The sequence below is a fragment of the Vicugna pacos genome, chromosome 8, assembly GCF_048564905.1.
Source record: "Vicugna pacos chromosome 8, VicPac4, whole genome shotgun sequence".
Lineage (NCBI taxonomy): Eukaryota > Metazoa > Chordata > Mammalia > Artiodactyla > Camelidae > Vicugna > Vicugna pacos.
The window spans coordinates 48,045,899-48,073,208 of NC_132994.1; the positions used below are offsets into that span (position 1 = coordinate 48,045,899).

General features: G+C 35.6%; 1 protein-coding gene across 3 annotated transcripts in view; it reads right to left on the reverse strand.

Annotated features, from left to right (window-relative positions):
- PTPRK (protein tyrosine phosphatase receptor type K) overlaps positions 1–27,310 on the reverse strand; it is a 511,934-nt gene that overhangs the window by 65,510 nt on the left and 419,114 nt on the right. For all 3 annotated transcript variants that reach the window (XM_006200038.4, XM_006200039.4, XM_072965854.1), the window contains exon 13: positions 24,922–24,958. In XM_006200038.4, coding sequence (XP_006200100.1) covers positions 24,922–24,958 — 37 coding nt within the window. The remainder of the gene's footprint in view (positions 1–24,921; positions 24,959–27,310) is intronic.

The following is a 27,310-nucleotide window of genomic DNA, read 5'->3' on the forward strand; positions in this document are numbered from 1 at the left end:
GAGGCAGGTTGCAGCAGGGAAAATCAGATTCGTTTTGAAGTTCTTGAGTTTACATGCTAGTGAAAAAGAGACATTGCAGCTACAGGGCTGTAACTCGGAAGAGATAACTGAGATCAGAGATGCAGGTATGAAAGCCATCCTAATAGAGAATGTGACTGCAGCTATGTAAAGTCGTGTAAAGAGAAGACAAGTAAGAGAAGTAGAGGGCCCATATCCAAGTCTTGAGAAATGCCCAAGGAGAAGTAAAGGCCAGCAAAACATGCTAAGAAATTGTGGATGGAAAAAAACACACACACACACACACACATGATAGTAGGTTATTATGGAAGAAGCCAAGGAAAGCAAAACTCTTGGTTTAGTCCTAAGTTTAGCTACACAGGGGAACTATTTACCCAAAAAGCTATTTTTAATCGTTATTTTTCAGTCTGAGAACTAGAGGGCAAGAAATAGGTTTATTTGATTTATTTGGACATTTTCAAATTGTACAAGAGGCTTAAGTTTTGTTCAGTGAAAAAAATATTTTAAAACTCATGCACTGACTAAGTTACTAAGCATGATACAATTAAAGCCTAGAACCCACTTATAGATAGCACCTACAAATTGACATGGGACGTTTTGGGGACAAAGCTGGAAAAGTAGTGATAAATTTCAATAGTTCTCCAAAAGTTTATGGTCCAGGAAAATTTCATTTACATGTGTGGTTTTGTATTACAATGATGAAAATCATATTATGTCCAGCTTGGATTTCTATAAAATCTCTCTCTAAGTATCTTAGAAGTTGTTTATGGGTTCGTTTGGCTATTGTTAGAATAGCCAAAGAATCAGGTATGATAAAGTTTTACAGATCAAAGAGGCGGCAGGAAAAATTGCTGTGTACTCTGGGCAAGTTACTCTGCTTTACTGAGATCCAATTTTCTCAGCTTTAAAATGGGATAAATCCTGGTCTCTAGGTTTGTTTTGAAGGTCACTGAATGTAAATTTAAAGTATCTGGAAGTGTTTTGCACATAGCAGGAACTTAATATGTAGTTATTAGGGAGTAAATATATAATATTAGGGAGTGAAAAAACTGCTAGCATGCAACACATACTATACTTTGGCAAGATTACATAGTTTTGCCAAATATTAGCATTCTTTTGCAGAGTGTCTCATGCAAATCTTTTAAAAATTGTTTTTTAAATGGAACAGGGATTCAGTAGTAGATGAGGAAGTTATTACTCATTTTATATTATTTCCTTTCCCTTTCCAATAAACAGAACATATATCCTCATGCTGAAATTGTGGCTTACCCAACACTCTAACCATTGCCCCATTTCTATCATTCAGTTTGTATTTAGTAATTCATTCAATAACTGTTTGAAAGCTGCTGAGGGCAGACTCAAGGGTGACCCAAATCCTGCCCTAGGAGAGCCTGCAGTCCAAAAGGGGAAACACATTAAGTGAAAAATTATAACCGAGTTCAATGCCACAAAGGAAAGGACAATTCATTCCTTTTTCAGACTTGACTTATATTCCACAGTGCCCAGAGAACTCTGGATTCTTGAGGGACCTCCATTTGTCTCATAATTCACAACAATCATTTGCTTGGCCCCATGAAAGTACACAGCTAGCACAGACTTTCACTAGCAAGAGAAGAAAATGCCTAACTGTCACCATGTGATGACTGAGGTAGTTTAACTCACTCATTGTTTCTTGTAATAGTGCATATATCATTTTTCTTACAAGCAGTCTCTACCTGCATGATTCCCAACAGGCAGAACTGTTTGTCCATCTAGCAGACAGGTAACTATTGCCTGGCTGTTCATTAATTGATTCATTGAAGAAATAAATATGTTGGGCAATAATATAAGACAAATGGTATAGTGAATACATGAAAATGAATAAGACAGCATCTGCCTTCAAAGAGTTCAATGAGTCTTCTAGGGAATCGTGTGCCTAAAAGTCAAAGTCACCTTTTTAAATTTTTTTTTTTTTGGCCAATTCCCCTGTTGAATGAATGACTACTTAAAGAGTTCCAAAAATGCTACATTCTTTTCATCTATTATTTCAATTAACTTACACAAGCACCCATGAGGCTTGTGAGGCAGGTATTCGTAGCTTCCTTTCCAGGTGAGGATGAGGACGCAGAGGCTGGGATCACCTCTTCCCTAGTCTACCTTGCAGCGCTTCCCTTACTGCAGTTTCTTATTCCAAGTCCCACTCCTCTCTCTCTAGCTCCAGCTTTTGTGTGTGGTTTTTCTAAAACCCAAATATGATCCTACTATCATCCTGTTTAACATCCTATGGAACATTCAGGGAAAATGAAAATGGGAATGTAAAGTAAATACACTATTTACAACAGTATTTAGCCACTTAAAATGAAATCATATAATGCAGGAACAGCTCAAGATATAAGAGTACAAGTAATTAGAAATTACAGTTGCTACAATTATGGAAAATATGTAAGCATTTGATAAGAGAAAGAAAAAAAGCAAAAAGGTCAATAATTGTTTTAGGTTATTATTTCAAAACACTTTATGTTAAAAAATTGTTAAAACAATTGTACACAGCTAACAATTGTTTTAACAATTTTTTAAGTGGAGGAGAAAATGAAACCCTGAACTACTGATAGCTGGGCCCTGTTCTCAAGATCAAGTTTAAACTTGAGTCTTAAGTCCTTTCATAAACCTACATCAACATACCTTCAAGCCTAATTTCTCTGCATATTCTTCCCCGAACATTCCATTAACTCTTCATGCCGATATTCCTTTGCTCAGACTGTTCCCTATTCCAGATAATGTCTCTGGTCTTTCCACCAGCTGATCTCAAGCGTCCTTTTGTACAGCAGTCTGTTGTACGTCTTGGCACATTCTATCACAGTTATTAACTCATCTGTCAGTCCCTCTCATTATTCACAATTTCTTGACAGCATGAGCCACATCTTATTTTTATTTTCCAATGTGGCAGAGAGTAGGGGTGAAACATAATGATGTTAATTAAATATTCCTGTATGCTTTCACAAGTGAGAATATTTGTTATTTGATATGATGTTTTGATGGTTTCTGAGGCAGGTTAGGATGGTAAATGGATTCCACTTTGATATTACCATAATTCTGTTCCCCACTTCTGCCAACTTCCTAATTCTTTAGTGAGCTAAGAATTCCAATCAAAGTATGGTTAGAATTGTGTTAGACTGCTTGTGACTTCAATCATCCATATTTCACGGTGAGGACCTGGCCAATGGAAGGTCAAATTTCTTCCTTTGCCCACATTTCAAAATAACTTGTGAGCATTGTGTTCCAGATACGCTTGAGACTGAGGGTGAGAGTGAAAAGATGACAGGATCTATGCTGTTAAATGTATCACTGCCTCAGGTTAGGGTCCCTAGAAGCAGAGGCTGAGACAAAGGCTTGGGTGCTCATGATTTAAGGGAGTGCTCTCAGGAGAAAAGGAGAGAGGAAAGCAGGCTAAGACAGACAAATAAGCTAGGTAAGACTGTGGCCTCAGTTGGACTCTTCACTTCAGCCTGATCCTGTGGGGGAGCTCTGGAGCATAACTTCTCCAGAGTTGACCTCACCTTGAAATGAGGGAGCTGGTTTTTGTATCTCCATGTTAGTCATTGGCTATAAGCTGACAGAGTTGGGAGGTGAACACACAAACTGTGGGAAATGCAAATGCTTTTAAGTCATAAGTGATTCTGAACAGAAGAGGGGAGATATGAGGCATTAGCAGCTAACTCACAGAAACTGGGGACCGGGTCCGCAATCTTGGTAAAAGACAGGGCACCAAAAGTGGCAGGAGTAACACAAAACACGACCTCCAAGGGACAGTGTAATTGGCTCTTTAAACAAAGAGGTAGTATTGTTAAAATGGCCATACTGCCCAAAGCAATTTATAGATTTAATGTGATCCCTATCAAATTACCCAGGACATTTTTCACAGACTAGAACAAATAATCCTAAAAGTTTGATTTCACAAAAGACCCAGAATTGCCAAAGCAATACTGAAGAAAAAGAATGAAGCTGGAGGAATAACCCTCCCAGGCTTCAGACAATACTACAGAGCTATAGTAATCAAAACAGCATGGTATTGGTACGAAAACAGACACATGGATTGATGGAACAGAATAAAGAGGACAGAAATGAACCCACAGACCTATGGTCAACTAATCTTTGACAAAGGAGGCAAGAATTTACAGTGGAGAAAAGACAAGTCTCTTCCAGTGGTGTAGGAAAGCTGGACAGCCTCATGTAAATCAGTGAAGTTAGAACACTCCCTCACATCATATACAAAAATAAACTCAAAATGGCTTAAAGACTTAAACATAAGACAAGATACTATCACCCTCCTAGAAGAAAATACAGGCAAAATGTTCTCTGACATAAACCTTTGCCATGTTATCCTAGGACAGTCTACCCAGGCAATAGAAATAAAAGCAAAGATAAATAAATGGGACCTAATTAATCTTACAAGCTTTTGCACAGCAAAGGAAATGATAAGCAAAACAAAACTACAACCTATGGAATGGGAAAAAATATTTGCAAATGATGCGACTGACAAGGGCTTAAACTCCAGAAGATAAAAACAGCTCATACAACTTATTAACAACAACAACAAAAAAAGAACAACTCACTCCAAAAATGGGCAGAAGGCCAAACAAGCTATTCTCCAATGAAGACATACAAATGGCCAATAGGCACATATAAAAATGCTCAAAATTGCTAATTATCAGAGAAATGCAAATCAAAACTATAATGAGGTATCACCTCATACCAATCAGAATGGTCATCATTAAAAAGTCCACAAATAATAAAATGCTGGAGAGGGTGTGGAGAAAAGGAAATCCTCCCACACTGCTGGTGGGAATGTAGTTTGATGGAGCCATTATGGAAAACAGTATGGAAATTCCTTAAAAAAATAAAAATATACTTAACCATATGATCCAGCAATCACACTCCTGAGTATATATCTGGAGGAAACTCTAACTCAAAAAGACACATGTTCATAGCAGCACTATTTACAATAGTCAGGAGATGGAAACAAGCTAAATGTCTGTCAATAGATGATATGATAAAGAAATTGTGAGATACACACACACACACACATATACATACAATGGAATACTATTCAGCCATAAAAAGACTAAAATAATGCCATTTGCAGCAACATGGATGGACCTGGAGATGGTCATTCTAAGCAAAGTAAGCCAGAAAGAAAAAGAAAAAATACCATATGATATTACTTATATGTGGAATCTAAAAAGAAAGACAAATGAACTTATTTACAAAACAGAAACAGACTCAACATTGAAAACAAACGTATAGTTACCAGAGGGGAAAGGGGATGGAAAGGGATAAATTGGAAGTTCAAGGTTTGCAGATACTAACTACTATATATAAAATAGATAAGTAATAAGTTTCCATTCTATAGCATAGGGAACTATATTCAATATCCTGTAACCTATAATGAAAAAGAATATGAAAAAAAAAGTGTGTCTATGTATGACTGAAACATTATGCTGTACATCAGAAATTGAAACACTGTAAGCTGACCATACTTCAATAAATAAATAGACAAAAATGAAATTTAAAAAACCAGGAGAAAAAAGAGTATAAAGCAGCAAAAGACATTTTGAAAGATACCCTTCATAAGATTTCTAACTGTGCCGGCAGTGTTTCTCGCTCACCCGGCAGCTATTCATACTTATCTGTATATCCTGACATTATCTGTAGAAGGTCCTTAAAACCTGATTTTTCCATGAGGGTGACTGTGTTATGTGAGACATGGATGCTTCTTGGTTCTTGTTTCTAGTTGTGCATCTTGAAATTGCTTCCTTGGATGACTTTAGTCTTATCAAAGCCTTCATATGTGTGACTCAAACTGAAAAAGGAAAGTTTCTTCATTTCCACAGAATGAGTCCTACATGGCTGACCAGATACTGGCTGGATTATTCTCCTAAAAGCGGCTCATTCTCCACACAAAGCATGTGCACATCAGGCTTGCTTCTTATTTCCCTAAGTCAGTGATCATGTTCAAGAAAAATTTCAAGCTGACATAAAAAGAGTTCTCCTTAAAAGTCAAAAATGTCATTCACTACAGGCTATCCTAAACTTTTCACATAGAAGTTGTTATGAACATCTGAATGTTGCATGACTGAGTCACAACATTCATTTTTCTCTCCCACCAAATATTTATTAGACACTTACTAGGTCCAAAGAAAGACACTAAAAAAATGTCTGGCAGGTAAATTAAATGAAACTCCAAGTTTGCAAGTGATATTAGACATCACCATATCATTAAAACCTTTAATAGCAAGGAAATAAAAAAAACCAAAATCCAATATTGAAGCCCAAGAAAGAACATAAACGAGAGAGCAGACATAGCAGCTGAAGCAGAGAAAAGGAACTTAAGCTTTGAATCCTCTAACTTCATCTTGCCCCACGCTTCCTTGAAAACCACTCATCTAACTAGATTTATAGTCTAGGCTGTGCTGCTGACTGGTGATTCAGCTAAAGCCACACAACTTGATGCACAGATTCCAGGTCATCTGATTCCAAGCCTGGTACGTGCCCTTTCACATCACAGCTAAAGATATCATTCCTGTCTTCTGAAACTTTCCCCCTTGTCTGGAAATAAAATGCACAAAATAGTAATACAAATTGCGTGACGTTAACACTATACAAAAGGTGCAGAGGAAATGTTGGAAATTCAGAAGAGGAGAGATGTGAAACTGAACTCTCCTGAGTCAATCTCAGAAGAAAAAAAACACTGAAGTAATTTCAGTGTCAGTGTAAAATTTCTGAGTGTTCTATGTAAGAACAGACTTGTATTTACCTTTTGTGGGGGTTTTGTGGGGAAGAGGCAGCTAATGAGAAAAAGCCAAGTAATGAATGCTTCGATTTCATTTTTTAAAATCACCTGTGCTTCTGTTCCCCAATAACCCATCCCCTAACTGCTTCTGTGATCAAATTGAGCCTGGCCTTCTTTCCTTGTCTTTTCCTTTGTCTTTCAATCTGTGGACTTTGATAGCTTAAGAAGCACTAAAATTTAAAATGACAAAGAGATGTCTCACCCCCTACTTTCTTTCCCTATTAGAAAAGCACCTGAGCAGTTGGTCCAGTGACCTGTCTGAATCAAGGTCCTCAGTCTCAGGCCCTGTTTTTTCTGCACCCTCCCCCGGGGTCAGGTGTGACAAACTACCAAGCTGCACTTGTCTTGGCCTCCAGCAGGCGGCAGTCTAACAGCAGTCACAGAACGAGGACTTCCGGTGGAAGGCAGGGGTTACTTGAGCAGTTCAAGTGTTACTTGAGCAGTTCAAGTGTTTCTTGTTTGCTGTGCCTGCTCTGATTTCAAAATCCTGTCTGATTTTGACCTCTGATCTGTTCCTAGTTTCCAGCTTCTGTATAAGGCAGACTGTGGAGGCTTCCTTCTGCTGCTACCACCTCTCACCACCAGACTCTGTAAAGTTCTGCCTCCCAACTGAACCTTCTGTTCCGAGTCAGTGCTGGTTGGTTCCTGCCCGTCCCCCCACCCCTCTTCCTGGGTTCTGTGCTGTTTTCAGCCTCCTTGTGGTTTTCTTCCTCCTGGCTGCTGGCTCTGTGTGACGGGTCATGCTGCTTCCCACAAGCTTAGCTAGTCCCCTCATAAAGATCAGTTACATGAGTTTTGCTCTTTTGTTAAAAGGTTAGTAAAGACCACAGCTTTAATAGCTTCCTCAAGTCTTACGTCTAAGAGAGTAATTTTAAATTCTGATTATAATCCATGAAATTTTCAACCACATATAATGGTCCTTATTTATAATGTCTTACTTGCCTCTAAACTGATTATAATTAGATACAAAACATCAAACATCATATATGAACAGTCAAACTACCACGGTGAAAACGTTCACCTCTTTAAGAGGATAAGTAGATGCAGTAATTCTGGTTTCCAGGGGTGGAAAGGTTCTGAGGGTTCTACACGTTTTTACATTTTCAATCAGTCCCATGAAGAAAGGAGTTGGCAGCGTCTGGCACATATGTAGGTCTGTTGCTGAAGGAGTAGCAACAGCAGGGAGGTTCGCCACGTGAAGAGCAGACGCACAGTCAGGACAGACTGCCTGCACCTGACATCACATCTCATTCCCTGAGATGATAAATATTTTTTAAAAGATTAATTTTGATAACCCAGAGGTGTATCCTGAACCAGTTCTAAGCTACCTGAACTGGTTTTCAGGGAGAAAACAGCTGCGTTTTTATGTCTGAACACCTGATGGGAACGTAGGTGAAGACAATAGGGGGCTCCTGGGGAGTGGAAGAGGTGGCAGATGTGAAGATGGCAGGAAAAGAATGAACACATGTTCAGTTTGTCTGAACTTTTCCAGTTATCTGTATTTCCTGATGAGTAACTTTGAACAGCACTACTGACTTTGGTAGATGAGGACAGCACTTGGGGCCTGGCACAGAAGCCAGAGCTCTGCTCTTAGTTTGAAAGTGGGTTTTGCTGGGGACTGTCTGGAGATACTGAGGTATAACTGGCTAAATTGTGGTAGAAGGTAGCAATTGTTGAAGTCAGATTTAGAGCCTGAAAATCCAGCTGACAAATCTCTTTCCAAAAAGTTTAGGACTATATTCGAACTCCACGAGATCATAGCTATGTTCTCAATTTTCACCTTGCCAGATTTCTGAGGATTTTAGAATAGAACAGCATATGTCTGCTATTACTGCATTAAGATAAATTTTTGTTTTATTTTACTGACACAAGGATTTAGAAGTTAAATGAAATGGTGGTTTTATATTTAATGAAAGATTGTGCATTATAAGGTAACTGGTGATTAAAGGTTAATCTCACAAGTCAGGAATGATTTTATACACAATACTCAATCTGATTAGGGTCCAATGAATGCCAATGAGAATTTAAACCCCTCGGGTATCACACATCTCCACAGAAAATTAAATTCTCTTTTACACTTAGGACCAGCTCCTTGAATCCAGGTGGGTTTTCCAGTACAAATTGTAGACAGGGTTAACTAAACCATCCTCAGAATTATGTTATCCTTATTATGTTTTTTATATAAAAGGCAATGCATTAAAAAATAACTATATGCAGAGTTAAAGTAATTAAAATCTAAATGCACCTCATGATGGAGAAAGGCACTAAGGCAACGCAATCAACTTCTCCTTTAGGTTTCCAGGAAATAATCCAATATGACAGAAGAACTATACCACATATTCAAATTGATGACCAATTTGTGATCAGCAGCATTTCAACCAAAGTGTTTAGTACAAGCTTCCCCTTGATAAACGGAAAAGAATCATTAAAATCTTCATGGGAGAAATTTTTTTGTTTAGATTTTTCTATTTGCATTTTATTGACACGCTGTATTCATTCACACCATTCATTCATTCATTCATTCATTCATTCATGTGGCCAGTACAGAAACAGTAAATATCCCAGGTACTGTGAAGTAAATGAGATAGCACAGAGACTGATACTGAAGAAAACAAGGGTTCTGAGCTTTGTGAAACCTATAGTGTCCACAGATTTAAAAACAGGCCATCCAAAAAGTTTTTAACAGTTTTCAATGTTAACAGTTTTAACATTGAAAACTGTTCAAGTTTTATATTTTACAGTTCTTCTTTGGAGAGTAGAGTAGTTGTGTCAGATGCTATTTTTGTTTTGTTTTTAATCTGAAGAAAAGGATTGGGAAATCAGAAGATCTGATGTGGTTATTATGTAAAGTATATAATTTCTTAATAAATATCTGTGAATTAATTTGCATGAAATGTTTAAATCAAAGTGGTGTACAGTGAAAAATTTGGTGAAGAAGCACATTTCTGAAGGAATGGTGTTTCACAACTATGCAGCTGTTTGACAAAGAAATAGCAAGGAGAAAGGTGAAAGTGAAATAGACATGAAGATTTTGAAACTATTCAATTTTTTTTTAAATTGAAGTACAGTCAGTTACAATGTGTCAATTTCTGGCATACAGCACAATGTCCTAGTTATGCATATACATACATGTATTCATTTTCATATTCTTTGAAACTATTTAATGTTGTTTGTTACTGGATTAAAAAAAATTCAGAGAGTTCTCATTTTCTGCTGCTTAAAATGTTGTCTTTCCACTCAAAGGACATTACTTATTAAAACTGACTAAATTAATTCTCTTTTTATGAAACAGTACCAAATCCTTCAGTGAGTGGTTTCTGCCAGTATTATCTGGACACATGATGGCAACATGGTAATGATATAATACAAGGAAATTTATATTTTCACTTTATGTTCTACCACTTGAAGTTACACTCACTAAAATACTCTATGCTCAAGTGTGGCACATCTGGGCTCTATTTTGGGAACTAGGAAAAAAAAAAATTCTGAGATTCTATTTTCTCAGAAGCTCCATGGCAAAATCTTCCTCAGAGCAACCAAACAAAGACATGTGCCAAAAATAAGCACTGGTATTGAAGGTTAAAGTTCTATAACAGTGGTTCTCAGCAGGACAGATAGTGACTTCTGGAGGTATCCAGAAAATGTGTAGGGACATTTAGGTCTCCCAGTGGTTAGAGCCGAGGCTCTATAATATTTAATGGGGGAAGGGTGGGGCAGTCAACATTAATACTTGTTGCATTTTATGATTCTAAGAATACATCAGAGTATTCCTTACGTCTTCTGTGTGGTTGTGTCCAATCATTTGGGTAATAATGTACATATTATTTTAAGTTATTTCCTCTAGCTCTTTTCTGTATTAAGGTTGGAAAACTTTATTGATTACTTCTTTAAATTATGTATGTTGGTACACTGAATGGATTTTGTTTCTTGACAGTAAAGAAGGTCTTACAAAATAGTTGTCATATTCGAGGACTAGTAGGGTTTGGGGAACCTCTGTTCCATAAAAATGCCTCAAAATATGGACAACAAGAGGCATAAGGAGTCCAAGGGCCGTGGGAGAATAAGAAGCCCAACAAAACCACTGAGCTTTACAAGATCTAATACTCTGTAGTGGCCACAATGTAGCCCCAGGAGCAGCTCCAAGAGATCTTTGGAGACATAATTTTTCAGAGAACCTAACTCCTAAGTTGGCTGCTAGTAACATAATCATATAGAGAACACTAACTTTATAGGTAAAAAATTATTACCAAAAAATATTTCACAGGAGGAAATGATAGTTATTAGCCTTAAATAAAAGAGAGAAGATAAATAACCTTCATTAATGGAAAATGGCAAGAAAAAGAATGTCAAAAAGCAGGATATGAGTGCCTACAGATCAAGAAATGTATCTTACTCATCTTTGTACCCCTGAGACTATTTATACTTAATACAGAGTGTGACAAGTTGTTAATAACATATTGAAATAAATATAGGAAATAAAGAATTAACAAAATGACAAAAAAAAAATAGGTACATCACAAAGTTACAAAGGTTCCTTGAAAAGAACTGCCAGTCATCCCTTCGCCTTTTTTTTTTTTCCCCAAAATAAATGACTTGATTTTTTTCAGTCTCCTTCCCAGCTCATTCTTTTAGTTGTGTTTGGGAGTGAGTTTTGTTCACAGTACAGCCACCTCTCCCCCTACCCCTTTATTATGAACTAATCAGATTTTTCTGCCTCCTCTCAGTAAGCAGTCCTGTGTATTTGATCACTAGACCTGGGTCTCTGTTGCTGATAGATCCTCTCCGGGAGAAACAAGAGACATTATATACTAAGTCATTTAAGTCATCCCAGATAAAGACTGAATTAATTTACATCTCAGGGGAAATTTGAAACTGGAGTCTCATATCCTGAGGTCCCTCTACTTCCTGCAGAAAAGTTAATTTAGGTCATTTTCCAATACCCTGCATGATGAGCAACTGTTCCCGTGAATGAATCCAAATTTAAAAAAGCACGATGAAAATTTGGGGCAAGCCAGTCCTCTGAGAGAGTTCTCCAAAAGAGGCTTTAGACTTCCGCAGTCTCGTGGACCCTGGCCTATCAAGGCCTAAGGATATTTTAAAATATTTAAGAAAATCAAATTTAGATTTTATTATTCATATGACACTAACACATGTACATCTAGCCTAATTTGGATTTTACTACATATTTATTTCAATGAAGTCTTTATATAAAGAAAAATGGAGAGGAGAACAGACATGTTTAAAGTATCTGTCAAAATCATTTTTAGTATCATTTTGGTAAATAAACATCAAGTGATGATGGCAGTAGATTAGGGAGACGAGCATATGACAGGTTATTTGGTCAGTTCTAAAACTGAATTCCTCTGAAATTAAAACAGAACTAATCCACAGTTTAGCAATGTGAAATATTCTTCTATTTTCTCTGCAATATTTTACTTTAGATGACTGTGCGTATCGTGGTAAAATTTGTCTTTATTCTTTAAGAATTATAAAACAGCTATTATACTGAGAATAAAAACCGTAATTTTTGCTTTACAATAAGTTTCCATGTGGTTTTAACACCAGTTCCCCAAACCATATGTTCTTTATCAACAAACAGGATATATAGCTTAGATGTTTCTCAGCAATGTTTCACAGAGATCATTATACTAAACACTGAAAAAGAGTTCTATCAAAACATCTGGTAAACAGAAGTCAAACTGAACTTAGCTGGTGATGGGCCCATTTTTCTAACTTTTTTCAACTTGGTTATATATATTAAAAGAGATATAACTATTTTTTCCAGGAGAAATTTAAGATACTAATGTACTTTATGTATTTTTTTTCATGATTGTTGTGACATTTTGTCTTGTCATTCAGCAAACTATTGTGTGATTTTTTTCAAATAACTACTTTAAACTGGATTTAAAAAAACCTATTTTTAGCAGTGAATTTAAAAATACTCTCCACATTTGCCCCTGCCAACTGGATTACCTAATGAATTCCAACTTACTCCTGTGGCTAATCATGCTACCCTCCACTTTGACTATTTTTTGACACATTTCATTTGCTTTTAAAGAATAAAAGGTACAGTTTTCACAACATGTAGGGATGCGGCCCCACTCAGTGTGAGAATGTCTGAGGAATTCTGAAATCAGACAAAACCATATCATAAACCAAGATGATTTAGAATCAACTATAGCTCAGGAGACGTGACAGACCGCTAGGCACTTGAAGATATTCCAAAGCAAAATGAAGTATTTCCAGGCTTTCCTGAAGCAGCAGACTTCAGTAAAAAAAAAAAAAAAAAAAAGCTTGGAATGTTCATTAATTTTTCATTCATCAACTTGAAACAAAATGCATCACATAAATTGAATAGTTAACTTTGTTCAGGTGATCATCTCTTCATTTATGGGATGGCTTTATTTTTATTTACTTATTTATTTAATTGGCAGGGGGAGGTAATTAGGTTTTATTTTATTTTTTTTTAGAGGAGGCACTGGGGATTGAACCCAGGACCTCATGTATACTAAGCATGCGGTCTACCACTTGAACTGTACCCTCCCCACTACGGCATGGTTTTAAAACAACCATCAGTGGTATCCTGTGAATAACTTAATAATAAAACAATAAAACATTAACCAGATTTGCCCATTGGATAAGCAAAATCTTAAAAGACTGGTACCAATTAGTAGTGATAAGGGTATGGAGAAACAAGCATTGTAATATGTTTGTATAATTCTTTTTGACTGTAATTTGGCTGTACTATTTTGAAATATATACATACAATTTAGAAATACTGCTTTTAGGAATCTGTCCTATAACAGAAAATGTAAACATCTTAGCAAGGATGTTTAATTCATTACTGTATGTAATAGCAAGACCTTTGAACAATCTAAACATCCATCAATAGAGGAGGGATTAACATACATTCTTACAATGCAATATCTGTATTTTCTAACTTGAAAATATGTCCAAGACATTTTAAGTTAAAAAATGCAAGCTTCAGACCACTATTTTAGGATGATAGCATTTTTTTTAAAAATCTGTGTATTTTTCTATCTCTAGGTAGAAACAGAAATATGTATATGCCTCTACGATCATAAACAAGTCTGGAAAGAGATCCCCACTTTAGGTAAATACGTAGAATTTTGCACCTACAACACAGCATCAGATTGGTGATATAAAACTCTGAACCAAAACACCTTCATAGTTTTCAGACAGGAAGATATTTGTTTAATGGAGGTTATTAGCAAATTCTAGATTACAGCAAGTCTATAACGTTGACTGCAAATGTTCTAAGAAAATGAAAAGGGAAGTATCCTATTTCCAAGAATAGATCTTGGCAGAGTTGAGGAATCTCCATGCAGAAGACCATAGGTCATGATTTAAGACAGATGTAGCCAATGACTATTTTTACCCCAAACCCGCTCTGCATAGTAACTGCATACAGGTGTCATGTCCTTCATCCCACATCTGTTTTCCTTGATGCTTGATATCTGGCTTAGTACCTGACAGATAGTAAGCATACAGTAAATACATTCTGGATGGATGACCAAACTCCCAATGTTTAGCAGTTGGTGGAACAGGTAAGTGAAATTAAGCGATGGACAAAAATATATTGAAGGAATGACTTGTTCACTATGATGATGTAAAACTTAAAAAAAATCACAGACCAACAACGTAGTTGTTGCTACGATCACTTCTGAAAATGATGTAGTGGGTAGCCTAAAGGAAAGCTGAATTACAGGAAGTGAAGTCTTAGCTACATACTTCTTAGGACCTTTAATTTTCTTTCTTCCTATCTCTCTACAAAGATTTTCTTATTTGCTCCAGTCTTTAGCACACTGTTAGACAACCATCAATGAACCATGTTTACTTCAAATTATCTCCCTCACTGGCTGAACTTGTCAGAAAAATAACTGGCCGATACAAAGCAGCTTTTTATAAAGGAGTTAGAACTGAGATGATGGTTATCAGGATAAGCAGATGAAAGCTCTACTAGTACAGGGAAATCCTACGTCAAAAGTAGGGAAAGAACAGGAGTAAACAGGTCAAGAAAACAGGAGGTTTACAAGAATTGGTGGTTTCCTCAATGGCAAAAATGGAGATTTTAAGAGGCACAGATGTAAAGCCAGATGTTGTAAATAATAGCAATAGCCAGTCAGGAAGACACCATCTTTCTGAATTTACAATATGGAAGGTACACCTGCACATACAAATAGCTATCAGGGAGAACAGCACTGTTGTAAAAGGACAATTTGTATACTAAAGGCCAGTGATACTTCCTGTCAACTTCCTTTTGCAACCACTAGGGATATATAAAATGTGCTGACAATCACATCATCACCTCCACCACTGTATTTACAAATATGAATTTCTGCATTTCCTAAACAAGGACGTGCATATGATAATCTCTTTGCCAGTAACTTCAGTGGGAGCTCTTGAATGAAGAGTAGACAATATAAGAAGTGAACAAGATTCCAAATTTTAAAGTACTGTCAAAACTCGTGTAAAAAACAGGAGGTGACAAATCTAGAACTATTTACATTTTGGGGTGATAACATTCACTTTCTGTCTTTAAAATGAAAACACACTAAACTATATATGTGCTCAATCAAGTATGTGGCATTTTTTATATCTCAGTTTTATAAATCTGAGAAATTTTTATTTTTAAAAGAAATTAGAATGTTTCCATGATTTTTACAAGGGTAATAGGAGCTACATAATTTACTTGAGAAAACTGATTACACATTAAAAAAAAAAAACAAAAAGTTTCACTAATCTAAAAGTTTTAAACACATAAAACAAATTAAAAATATATGTCATGTACTGTCTTTTCCTCCTATCAATCGCACATAGTGGTCACTGCTTATTCAAGAAAGATCCAATTAACTTACTACTCTAATGTCATTTATTAAATCAGGGAGATAATTTTTAATCCACATTTCATTAAAAACTGAATAGAATGCATAATTTCAGACACTAAACTGATAGGGGATAAAGCATACTTTGCCTATTATGGAGCAATAATCATGAACCAATGCTCTTTAACACCCTGCAAATGTCTTTCAATGACGCCGAACTAGATTTTAATCTTTTTTCCCTACAATCGGATAAATACAGGAGGAAAAAAAAAAGAGGCAGAGCTCATGCTACCATAATGCCACAATGAAACTAATGCAATCCTTTTGATGTGGGATTCACCCTGAAGATCTGTTTTTAATTGCTAAGAGTAAAATTAATTTCTCTATCATTTACCACTTGCCTTCTTGAAAATCAAAGGATAAAAATAGGGAATCTGTACTGCCATTACATAAAGATAATTCTGTCAACCAATAATATATGTGTGTGTGAATGTTTGTGTATTTGTGGAAAGGTTGCACCTTCAACACTGCTTGGAAATCTCCTCACCTACATATCCAAGTTCATGGTTTACAAATTTTGTTTCCCACATAACTGCAGGACACAAATCAGCTAAATTTCTGACATATAACAAGGATACCGTTTCCTCCAGTTTTCAATAACATGTTCCTCTTTTTCTGCTGAGCCCTCGTCAGCAGATGCTTTAACATTCATGTTTCTACTACCAGTCTGCTAAAGGCAATCTAAGCTTTTTCTGCTCTGCTTCTCAAAATCCTTCCAAGTCTCTGCCCACTGCCCAGTTTCAATTCACATTTTTAGTTATTTGTTATAGCAGGACCCCAATTCCAGGTGCCAAAGTCTGTATTACTTTTTATGCTGCAACAAATTGTCACACGTTCCTGGGTTATAACAACACAAATGTATGATGTATGGTTCTAGAGGTCACAAGTCTTAAGTGAATCTTACAGGACTAAAATTAAGGCATTGGCAGTTCTGTGTTCCTTCTGGACACTCAAAGGGGAAAATCAGTACTTTGTCTTTTCTAGCTTCCTGAGGCCACTTTCATTCCTTAGCTCATGGACCCCTCCTTCTGCAAAGTGTATCAGTCCAGTCCTTGCTTCTGTCCTCACATCCCTTCTCTGACTCTGTCCCTCTCATCTGCGGCGTATAAGGACACATGATTATGCTAAATCCACCTGGATGATTCAGGATAATTTCTTCATCTCAAGATCCTTCACTTCATACATCTGTAAAGTCTCTTTGCAATGCCAGGTAACATATTTACAAGATCCGGGGGTTAGAACATGGATATATTTGAAGGAGCCATTGTTCAGCTTCCACAGCGCCCCAAGCCAAGAATGACTATGATTACAAATTATTAGCTATTTAATACAATATGACTATCTAGAAATGTTAACAGGCTCAGTTTTGATTGCTGGTTTTCAAAAAGGAATTACAGGAAGAGATAATTCTATCACCGAGAGTTTTGCCATCTTTGCTTTGTCAGATAATGTTATTTCTGATGTTTGCTCATAAAAGTCTATGAAATGTTACATTAGTCATGGAGTTATTTCGTTATCATTAGTCTCTTAAGACAATATTTTTAGAAATACAGGCAATAATTACTTTGCTGTTCATATTATTTTAATGAAATGCTAAATTATAAAACTCTCCCTGACAAACAATTGGCATCCTCAGTTTGTTGCTATCAGTATATACTAACTACTAAATAAAATGTCTGAATTGATCTTTAATCACATTGCAGAAATGATTTCCATAGTAGACCTCTGGTAATCTCATTGCCTTGGTTGACAAGAAGATGGGGATTGAACATGTATTAGCTATCAAACTGGTGATTCTAGACAGGCAGCGTAGAATATGTGTGGTATATCAAAGTTTGAGAAATTGGTTTCTGGTCTCATACTTTCAACTGTCTATTCTACCTTGGAAAAATCAAATCATTAATGACCATCAGATTTCTTATCCATAAAATAAGAGCATGACTTGAATCAGGGGTTCTAAATTTTAGCATAAATCATTTTGTAAAAAAAAATACTAAATGGAATATATTTTATTAATATGTTTATAAGTTCAAACTGGCTTATTACCAATACCATTTCCACTACTTATTATAAAGCCAATCAGCAAAAACATAAGAGCTATTGGGTGGCAGATTTGACATCAGGAGTTACAAGTGATAGCTGCAATATTTTAGGAACCAATTTATTTTAATATTCTTTTGGTAGTTTTGGTTTCACATTATATATTTAATCACAAATGACACTATCATTGCAATGACTCACTTCACAATGTCAAGATAGAAATAGAGGTAGAAGGAAAATTTTATTTTTATATCTTCTCAGAAGTAAATTTAATGCTAAAACTTAAGGAAAGATGTTTCTTAATATTCTGTATATAACAAGTTTGTGTATGTAAGCATTGTTTTCAATTTTTAAAACAGTTTCTTATAAAATTAGAGTAAATGCTCTTGCAATTCCTAAAATGTTTGCAAAATAAAGTAGTAACATTTTCTTAATATATAATTGCTAAAAATAATAAAATAAGAAATAAATATAATAATAAATAAGGTGCAAATGGCTTCTTAAAACAGAGATTAAAAATCATGACTAGCCAGAAATTTCCCAACAATAATTTGCTGTTTCTGAAAACTCCCCGTGACTTTAGCAGAATATTTACATAGTATATATGCTTATATTACATATACAACGTTCCTTGTATTTTTTCTAGTCTTTAATTTTTCTCAGGTCTTGGTATGTCATGAGTTGGACCATAAGCTTCTCAGAGTCAAGGCTTGTACATCATTCACTGCCTGTGTTGATAGCAACATAAATCCTCTCTACCCAGTAAGAGGAGAGGTGTGGAATTCAACTACTTTTTAAACCTACTCTCCTCTTAAAGAAAAAAGGTGAAAAGTAATATAAGAAATAATGAAACTAATAACTTAAGCAAAACTTTTCTTTCTGCATTTCTTTTTCCATTCTGAGAGTGTAGTGTAGTTTAGATGGAAGGGAAGCAAAAGCTGACTGGAATACCAAGATGGCAAACTTTTTATTCATTATTTTTTTTCTTTTTCTATAAAAGACTAAAAAGAAAACAAACACCTCAAATTCTAAATTATATCAATAAAGTAAAGACGTAGTGAAAAAATAGCAACTGATATATCTTCAGGGCATTGAAAAGTGGAATAATTCTGGAAAACAGTATTGATTCATTCCAAAGAGATTGACTGCATTTATATGAAATATCAGGCATGGTCTTAACAAATATAAGCAGATGTCACCCCAACCCTCATAAACCATGCAGTCTATCTAGACTTCTTCATCCTAAGAATTTTCTGAATAATAATAAAGAATTTGGAGAATCATTAGCCTTTGAATCTGCTGTAGAAATACTACGCTTTTATTCTACTCTACTTTTTCAAAAGAAAAGGGATATTTTAGTGTTGCAAATAAGTTAGAAAAACGTACTGGCTGTTAATTTTTAGTAACTTTCTCTATATTTAAAAAGATTTTTTTTTAAGATGGTAAGGCCTTGACAGAGCATCAAGAAATACTGATGCCTATGATTATAAATCAATAAAAAATGTTAAAAAAAAAAAAAAAGAGAAGAAACACTGGTGCCTAAAAGAGGTTAGTTGCAAGCCATGAACCACTGATATAAGCTTTATTAAAACTGTACTTGTTTCCTGCTTGGCTTCACTTAGATATACTTTCATTTTCCTCAGGCTGTAGTCTATTACTAATATACTTTTCTGTAATTCCCTCCCTTCTGAGTTCAAGAAAAATGAAACCCCAAATCAGATTAATTTTGAAAACTAGTACATAGATCCAGCTGGCAAGAAGAATGATGCACATTTTTCCCCCCTTGCAGGAGAAAAGTGTGAGTACCAGCAAGAGCACTTAGGCATTCAGAGGAAGAACGACAAAGTTATTCTGATTACAATTTTTCAGAAGAGCTGGCAGCTTCCTCAAAGCTAATTCTATCCTAGGGACCAACAAAAGCCCTGACCTTGCCCAGAATTTCTTAATAGTGACTGAACTATCACAGTTGACCTCAGTTTCCGTCAGCTTAAAAAAAGCGGTATGAAAGAATCCGAAAATTTTGTCTTGATGCTTTAGCATTTCCTTCAACATGTAGGTGGCAAAATATAAAGCATCTTAGTAGAATTTAAGAAATTAAGGTTAGGATTTTAGAGCCTGAAGCCCAATGAAATATATATTTTTCTTTAGACCTCACCCCTACTTTCACCTCCTCCACTTCAGCTGTAAGCTCTGTAAAGGATACAGGTCAAGAGTGCAACTTAAGAGTTGAGATTGGTGAGAGGTACTCAAGTTCAAGTTCATGTGTGATAAATATGATGGAAATGAATTCAGCCACACATGTACACACAGTGCAATCAAATGGAGCTTCCATGGTATTACTGTAATTTCTGGCTAAGTATTCTTTTTCTTCTCATGCTTATTATTTTTGAATGCCTGATCCCTTCAAAAGGTACTTTTATCCATTCGCACATTCAGAGAAAAGGGCACCAATGAAAAATTCGACAAAAGCAGCTGAGACAAAACTTAAACTATAAAGAAAATGCTTTTAAAAACCTCTTTATCCAGTAATTAGGGAAGAGATGCAAAGGAGGAAAGAAAACATAAATAAAATATTACCAATATTTATGTTTTATCATATATATTGGATAAAATCTTCCACGTACACCTACTCTTTTGTAACAAGTGAATTTTTCTTAACATTGGAAATGCATGTTTAAAAATGCATGCTATCACTGAAGTCAAGATATTTCTGAGAGGTTGGAAAGGACCTATATCATCATTGTTTCACATAAGTACATCCTGAATTAATAATGATCTGATTTGGATTATTTCTAGGATGGAAGCACATAAAAGAGTTAAACCAACACCTTTCACAATCACATGTCAATGCTGGATTTATCAAAAGGATAAATAAGCCGGTATGAAATGAATGGATGAATGGAGATATGCACACTTCAGCGTTTGGAATTCTCTTATTTCGATGGCTTCTAGGAGAATCATCTGGGTTCTGCCTTTCCAGCTTTGTCTGGGGCCCAGTGAGGGTAAATCCTACCAAAGCACCAATGCCAAAGCAGCAAATGGGTCCCTGGTGTTCTAGCCTGACACCTTAGAGAAGATTCCCTGTTTTTAAAAGTCACTGATTAGGTTACAAGGACTCTGAGCACTCTCTTCTAATCATTCCGTGAAATAATTGGTCCTTCACGCCTCATCTTGGAAAGAAACCACTGTTTTTCACTATGATTCCTAGGGGAAAATAAAAACCTAACGTCAGTTCAGACATTATCTGCTGCAGGTAATGGATTACCCACCAGCACTGGTTTTCATAATGAGGACATTTACTTTTTTCAAACATAAATGTCTGGAGTTCAGGAGTTTCAGCAATGGGTATAGCTCAGCTCAGAATTGTTAGGGCTACGAGTTGGCTTATTTGTTTTCTTCGACGTTTCTGTGTTGACCGACACAGAAATTTCCATCAAAATTAAAAATTTAAGTAACTAGTTTTCTTCCACAAACCCAGAAATTCATACGAGGGGAAACTGGACACAATCAAAGTAATTTCAAAATGTAAGCTACTTACATGAACAGATCATAATACTTTCACTTTCATATACTATTGGTCTTGTTTCTTAGTTTTATTCTAGGGAATTTTGGTATCTTTATTGCTGATCAATGCTTTCTTCTTATGGAATAATTTTATGTAAATGAGTATATCGTTCCATTAATGATTATTTATATGTTGGGAACATTTTAATGACATAACAGGCTAAATATTATTGAACAGGATAAAAGGAAAATTCAATTGAAATGCACCCCTTGTTAATTTAACATGAATACAGCATATTCCCAGAGAAGCACTTTTGAAAATCTGTTGAATAATTTCTATTATACTTTCTTTATATAATATTTTCATATTTAAATTTAACCTTTAAAATATCACCCACTGAAATAATTTGAGAAGAAAATGAAGTTACCGTGGTATAAATTCTTCATGGCACAAGATTCTTAGCTGCTAATTTACAAATATTTGTGTGTATGTGTATACCAGTTTGCTGCACTGTTATAAATTATATGTAAAAAGACAGAAAGCAAACCAGTATCAAACAGCCTAAAACAGTGTTCTTTCAGTGGTCAGACAGACATGCGCTATACACGTCGAGCATGTAAGTTGCATGATGCTCCTCACTGGCCAAGTGACTTTAGAAGGTTGCCCCTTTTTCTTGATGTACCACAGAGACCTTTCCTGAGGTTTCTTCTCCTTTTTGCTTTTCAAAGATAACAGTGGACTGAATTCCTTTTCATATGTTTACAATTCTGGTTTTGGATATGCTATTTTAAAAATGGTATGATTTTCCTGATTTCTGGTATAATTTAGATAAACCCCTCCATTCCATGTATCTTCTCAATAACTTCTTAACCTAAGTGTGAGTCAGAGAGCAGGACCATTGACCTCAGCTGCAATGAACCTAACTCCCTGAACAGTTCTTTTGTCTCATAGAGTACATTCACATCATTTCTTTTAGATGTTAACAATGTCGTTTACTTACTCCATGTGTTTTTTTTTTTTTTAACAGTCAAGTCAGTGTCTATACCCTCTTTATGTGTTGGCTGCCATCAGGTGTGACTTCCAAGAAGGCAGGAAACAATCTATTACATTGGAAAGGTTTTAGACTAATTTTCACAAGTCAAAATATTTTCAAAATGATCGTACTACTCTACTGTGTAGGCTAGTAGCTCTTGGCTTTTAAATTCTTTCACATTCCCCACAAGAATTTTCAGTACTCTAAATCAGTACAGTGCATGCACTTTAAGTATATAGTTTAATAGGTTTTTGCTTATGTATTCTATATACCTGTGAAATAGTTAAACATTCTTTGCTCGTAAGTTTCCTTCATCCCTTCATAGTCAATACAGTTATGTCATTCAGTCAGTGTATCTTCAAAATGTCCTGCCAGAAACATTTTTATTTTCATATTGAAAAATTTTATACCAAAGCCGATGATACTTGTATGGTGTTAGTTTAAAATATAGTCAGGCAATAAGCTGATTTTATCTTAGTATGGTTTTTCTATGTAGAAAAATGCTGAATGCTCAGAGAAGATATTAAATTAGATCTGGACAGAAACATTAAAAAAATAAAAACAAAACCTCTTTTTTCCCCAAGAAATCTCTATCATGAAAACCCAGTTTTGTTTTTATTTGTATTTCTTTCATTACTATGTAACACAAGTTATGTCCTTCTGAAGTAAGATACAAAATGATTATAATAATTATGATGATGAAATAGCAGTTAACTCAACTGATAGTCACAATATACTAGGCATTATTCAACCATTTCATATAAACTGTTTTACTCTTCACAAAAATAGTAACAGGTAGGTACTCAATTACTCTTAGAACGAGGGGTTAAATATTTTGCTGAACTTTAAAGAATAGTAAGGAGGGGCAGATTCAGGATTTGAATCCAGATCACCCCTAGGCCTGATTTCTTTCACTCATTAAACCATACTGTCAACCTGAGATCTGGAAGTAGAGCAGGGCTAGATTATTAGGCAAGGAGGAAACTACCACACACGGACCCTGTCTTAACCACCTCTGAGTTTCTGGCAAATATTCTATACCACAAGATAAATCTGATTTCCATAATCTCAATTCTCCTGCAGTCAAAATATCATGTGATATTTGTCATCATAATTTTATTTGTATTGAGCAAGGAACAAAATGACACTTAAGCTCATGCAAGTGCAAATAATTAAGTAATCAAGTAAGAAAATTTAAAACTTTAGAATCATTTATAGCTATCTTTTCTGTGTTATAGAAACACAGCATGACCGTATCTAAAAAAGAATCTTGGAGGCTGACGTGAGACCATTTCACATTTCTGGCTCTATTTTAAATCTGGAAAAGCATACGTCCTAAATGCCTTCTGCTATTATCTTCTAAAAACTTTAACTCTTAATCCATAAGGTAAGTTTTTGAAATAAAATAAATGCCTATATACTATATGCATCTGTATATATTTTTTCTTTTCCTTCATTTTGGATTTTTTTTAATATCATGAGAAATCTTAATACTTGAATTGAAAAAGTTTATATTTTTTCTCCTCTGTGAAGCTTTTTTATTACTTCTCATGAGTCAAGGAAAAAGTCTTTCATTACTGACTTTACAAATCAAGGGTATAACACAAATGCTTAATTGAGCAGATTGATGATTAGAAAGAGAAAAATGATGAAAGGAGAGATGCCAGCACAAGCAGAATATGGCCATTCATTTTTACTCCAAATGAATCAACTTCTGCTCACGAATGTGGGCCTAATACTAATTCTGGCAGCAAACCACCCAGAGCAACAACTCTCTGCAGAGCCCCACGTCTGCATGTGGACAGCTTTTGCTCATTTCTCTTGCTAGAATACATATACCGAGTAGTTCTCTCTCCCCTGTTGGCATGGTCAAATAACTCAAATGAAGGATTACAAACATAGCGAATACAGGAGACTTTTTCCCACTCTGAACTCTAAATACTCATTTAAAGATGAGAATGTTTTCTCTTAAAGAAACAAGGCAACTAAAGCATAATATGTGATATCAGGAAGAACAGCCCTATTAGCCATCACAGATCTAATTTCTTGGCATCAGTTTGATTTAAATTTGTTTTAATTGAAAAAAAAAATAAAGGAAAGCATCTTCAATCAAACTGCACTACTGATATGGCCCTTCTCCACACCTATCCCCTAAACACATGCCTGCACTGGTTCAGTATTTTTATGTTTGATTGTCTACCACAGAAAGTAACAGAGGCTTTTAAATAAGCAATTTGCTATTTTGAGCTGATGTTGCTAAGCTTTTCCTAATACGTCGCTGATCAGCAGCACAAGACCTTTCAGACGCTAAATGGCAGAAACAAGCCCTTCTAAGGTTTTCTAAATCCTTCCTATTCTCATAACAAGATTCCTCCAGTCAAGTACTAGAGGATGGAAAGTAGCACCCATTACATGTTAAAGACACCCGAGTGAGGCAGAGAACTTGGCTGGCAGTTTAACTGAGCCCTGCTACAAATACCCTGTAATAGAAATGACACATTTAATTAGCCCTGAAGCAGGGAACAAAGCTCTTTCATTTTAGAAAGCTGGCAATGGAATTTGGGGTGTAGGGGGGAGGCAAACCTCTTACCTTTGGTAGCAATTCGTACACACTGGGTTTTAGTTTCCTGATGGAGTGAAAAACGAAAGAAGATAGTCAGTTATAGATTATGTTTCCTGTTTCATAAATTACAACTATTATCAAGATCAATCTAGGCTTATAAAGAATAGAACCAAAGTTTTAAGGACACTATTTTTATATGTTCTCCCAGAGATTTTTTAAAAATTTAAATTAACTTAAAAATGTTAGTATTTTCTAAAGATTTAAGTATTTGTGTTCACCTTGTAATGAAACAGGCTGTCTTGTCTGGGACAAGTAGCATGTCATTCTATTGCATTTATTGTACTTTTTGAATGATCAGAAAGAAGAATGTATTTGCAAAGCTAATACAAATCAGACCCAAATATACAAATCAGACAAAAGTGCTAAATGGTGGAAGTTAGAAAGATCATCCAAAAATTGCACCACAGTTGCAGAATATTTTATCTGTTCTTTTTTCCTTTTTAATTTCGTTGGGTCAAGTGTTTCTTGGTGGGATTACTTTCCTCCTCTTGCTAGATAGGTGGGATTGAAGAAGCAGAAGTAGAAAGCGGAAAGGAGAAGACATTTCAAAGTTTAAAAAATCTTTTCCTTCTTTTCAGATGTTGTGGGGTGGTAATAGGGGGTGAAACACACTTCCAGGTCTGCACCTTATTCCTCTAGGACTTAGTTCATTTGGTTTATATCTTTGAATACAGAAGAGGTTGGGAAAGATGTTAAAGACAGTGAACAAAACAGAGGCTATTTGTTTTCAAGATGGATTTGTAACTCCATCTTGAGTAGTTCTATATATTGATAAATCGAGTGTATGTAATTTTCTCTTAAGCATCTATTATTTTTGAATTAAATAAAATTAGAGCATTGAGGGGGAAATTCATAATTAAATATGAAAATCTGCACTTCTATTACTTAATTGTGACCTGAAGCCTTCATAGGAAGCTCCAAGAGACTGTTTTACATTCTCATAAAGGCCCAAAGGGATTTTGATTTCCTAAAAGCAATTTCTGTTACCTCTATCAGGATTACCAACTTCTGCTGGTAGGAGACATGACAATTTTAAAACATTTTGCCAAGATAACTGTGAAATACATTACTGCTACACTGTACTTTGATTAAACCACATGTAGATATATTAATAATTAGAAGAAAAATTCATATCAAAGCCTTTTAAGAGTGTCAGAGAAAATTCTTCGTAAGTAACAGATACTCATTAACACTTCTCTCATACCACAGAGCAAGTAACAAAAGTTAATTTGGAATCTCTCACCTCTCTAAGGATGAATACCAAAAACACAGAACTATGCTACTTTATACCCAGACTGGAATAAAATTTCCACGGTTGTCTCTTTTCTGAGCAGCCCCATCATGGCAGTGGCAAGGAATGATGTGTGTGGGAAGTGGGCAGACGACTTGCCTCCAAAGACTCCCACTTATGTAAAAATAAACTAGAAGATGACAAGATCATTTTTAACCATAAGCAGCCTCTGGCTCTGGAGCACATCTCAGAAAATGCTGTGGCATTTTTCTTTCCATGTACTGTAAGCCAATCATGCAGGTAAGCACAAAGGTAAAGCTGTCATTCAAAAGCAGCCAGTCAAATAAAAAAAAATAACAGCCAGTCGATACCCTAAGTTCTCATATCCCCTTACAGAAATGCAAATGGATTGTTACGCCTTCCAATGAAACTAGTCCAAGATATAATATGGCTCTTGCAATTGGATATCACGTATTTCACACCATTTCCTAGGTATCCACCTGGGGGATTCAATTACCCAAACCCTGCAATTTCCTACAGAGCTACCAGTACATAAAAATGTCATTCTTCTATTGAATTTTAAATTGTAGAAGGTTTCTATTCTCAACATCTTTTTTCCTACCCCTCCCTGCAAAAAAAAAAAAAAAAATTAAATGTTTTAGAAAGAAAATCTTTCAAGAGGACAGCATGAGGCATGAAAGGCCAGGTTATTTTCCCGGATAGAACCACTGGTAGTTTCCAACTTCCTGTTGTGTTTCCCTCTTCAATATTCATCTGGGAGCAGGGGCAGTGTGCAAAAACAACTGTGTCCAAAATGGGAAAAGGAGGGGCAGCAAGGGAAAGGGAAAACAGATTTCTCTAAGGGCACAGCATCCAGCCGTTGCCAGGCAGCCGTCTGTTTGGGTTCAGTCAGATATACCACGGGCGCCCTATTACTTTGTAATCAGAGGATTGCTACTTGTTACTTACTATTTGGCTTGTGCCCCCTTAAAAGTTTATAAGGGTTTATTAGCCTGCTGTGGAACACGCATTCTGTTTATCCTGCAGTCCATTTAATCTTCTGAAGTGTGCCACGACTGAGCGAAAGAGACAGAACAATGCTGGGTATTTACTGGGGCTGGAGTC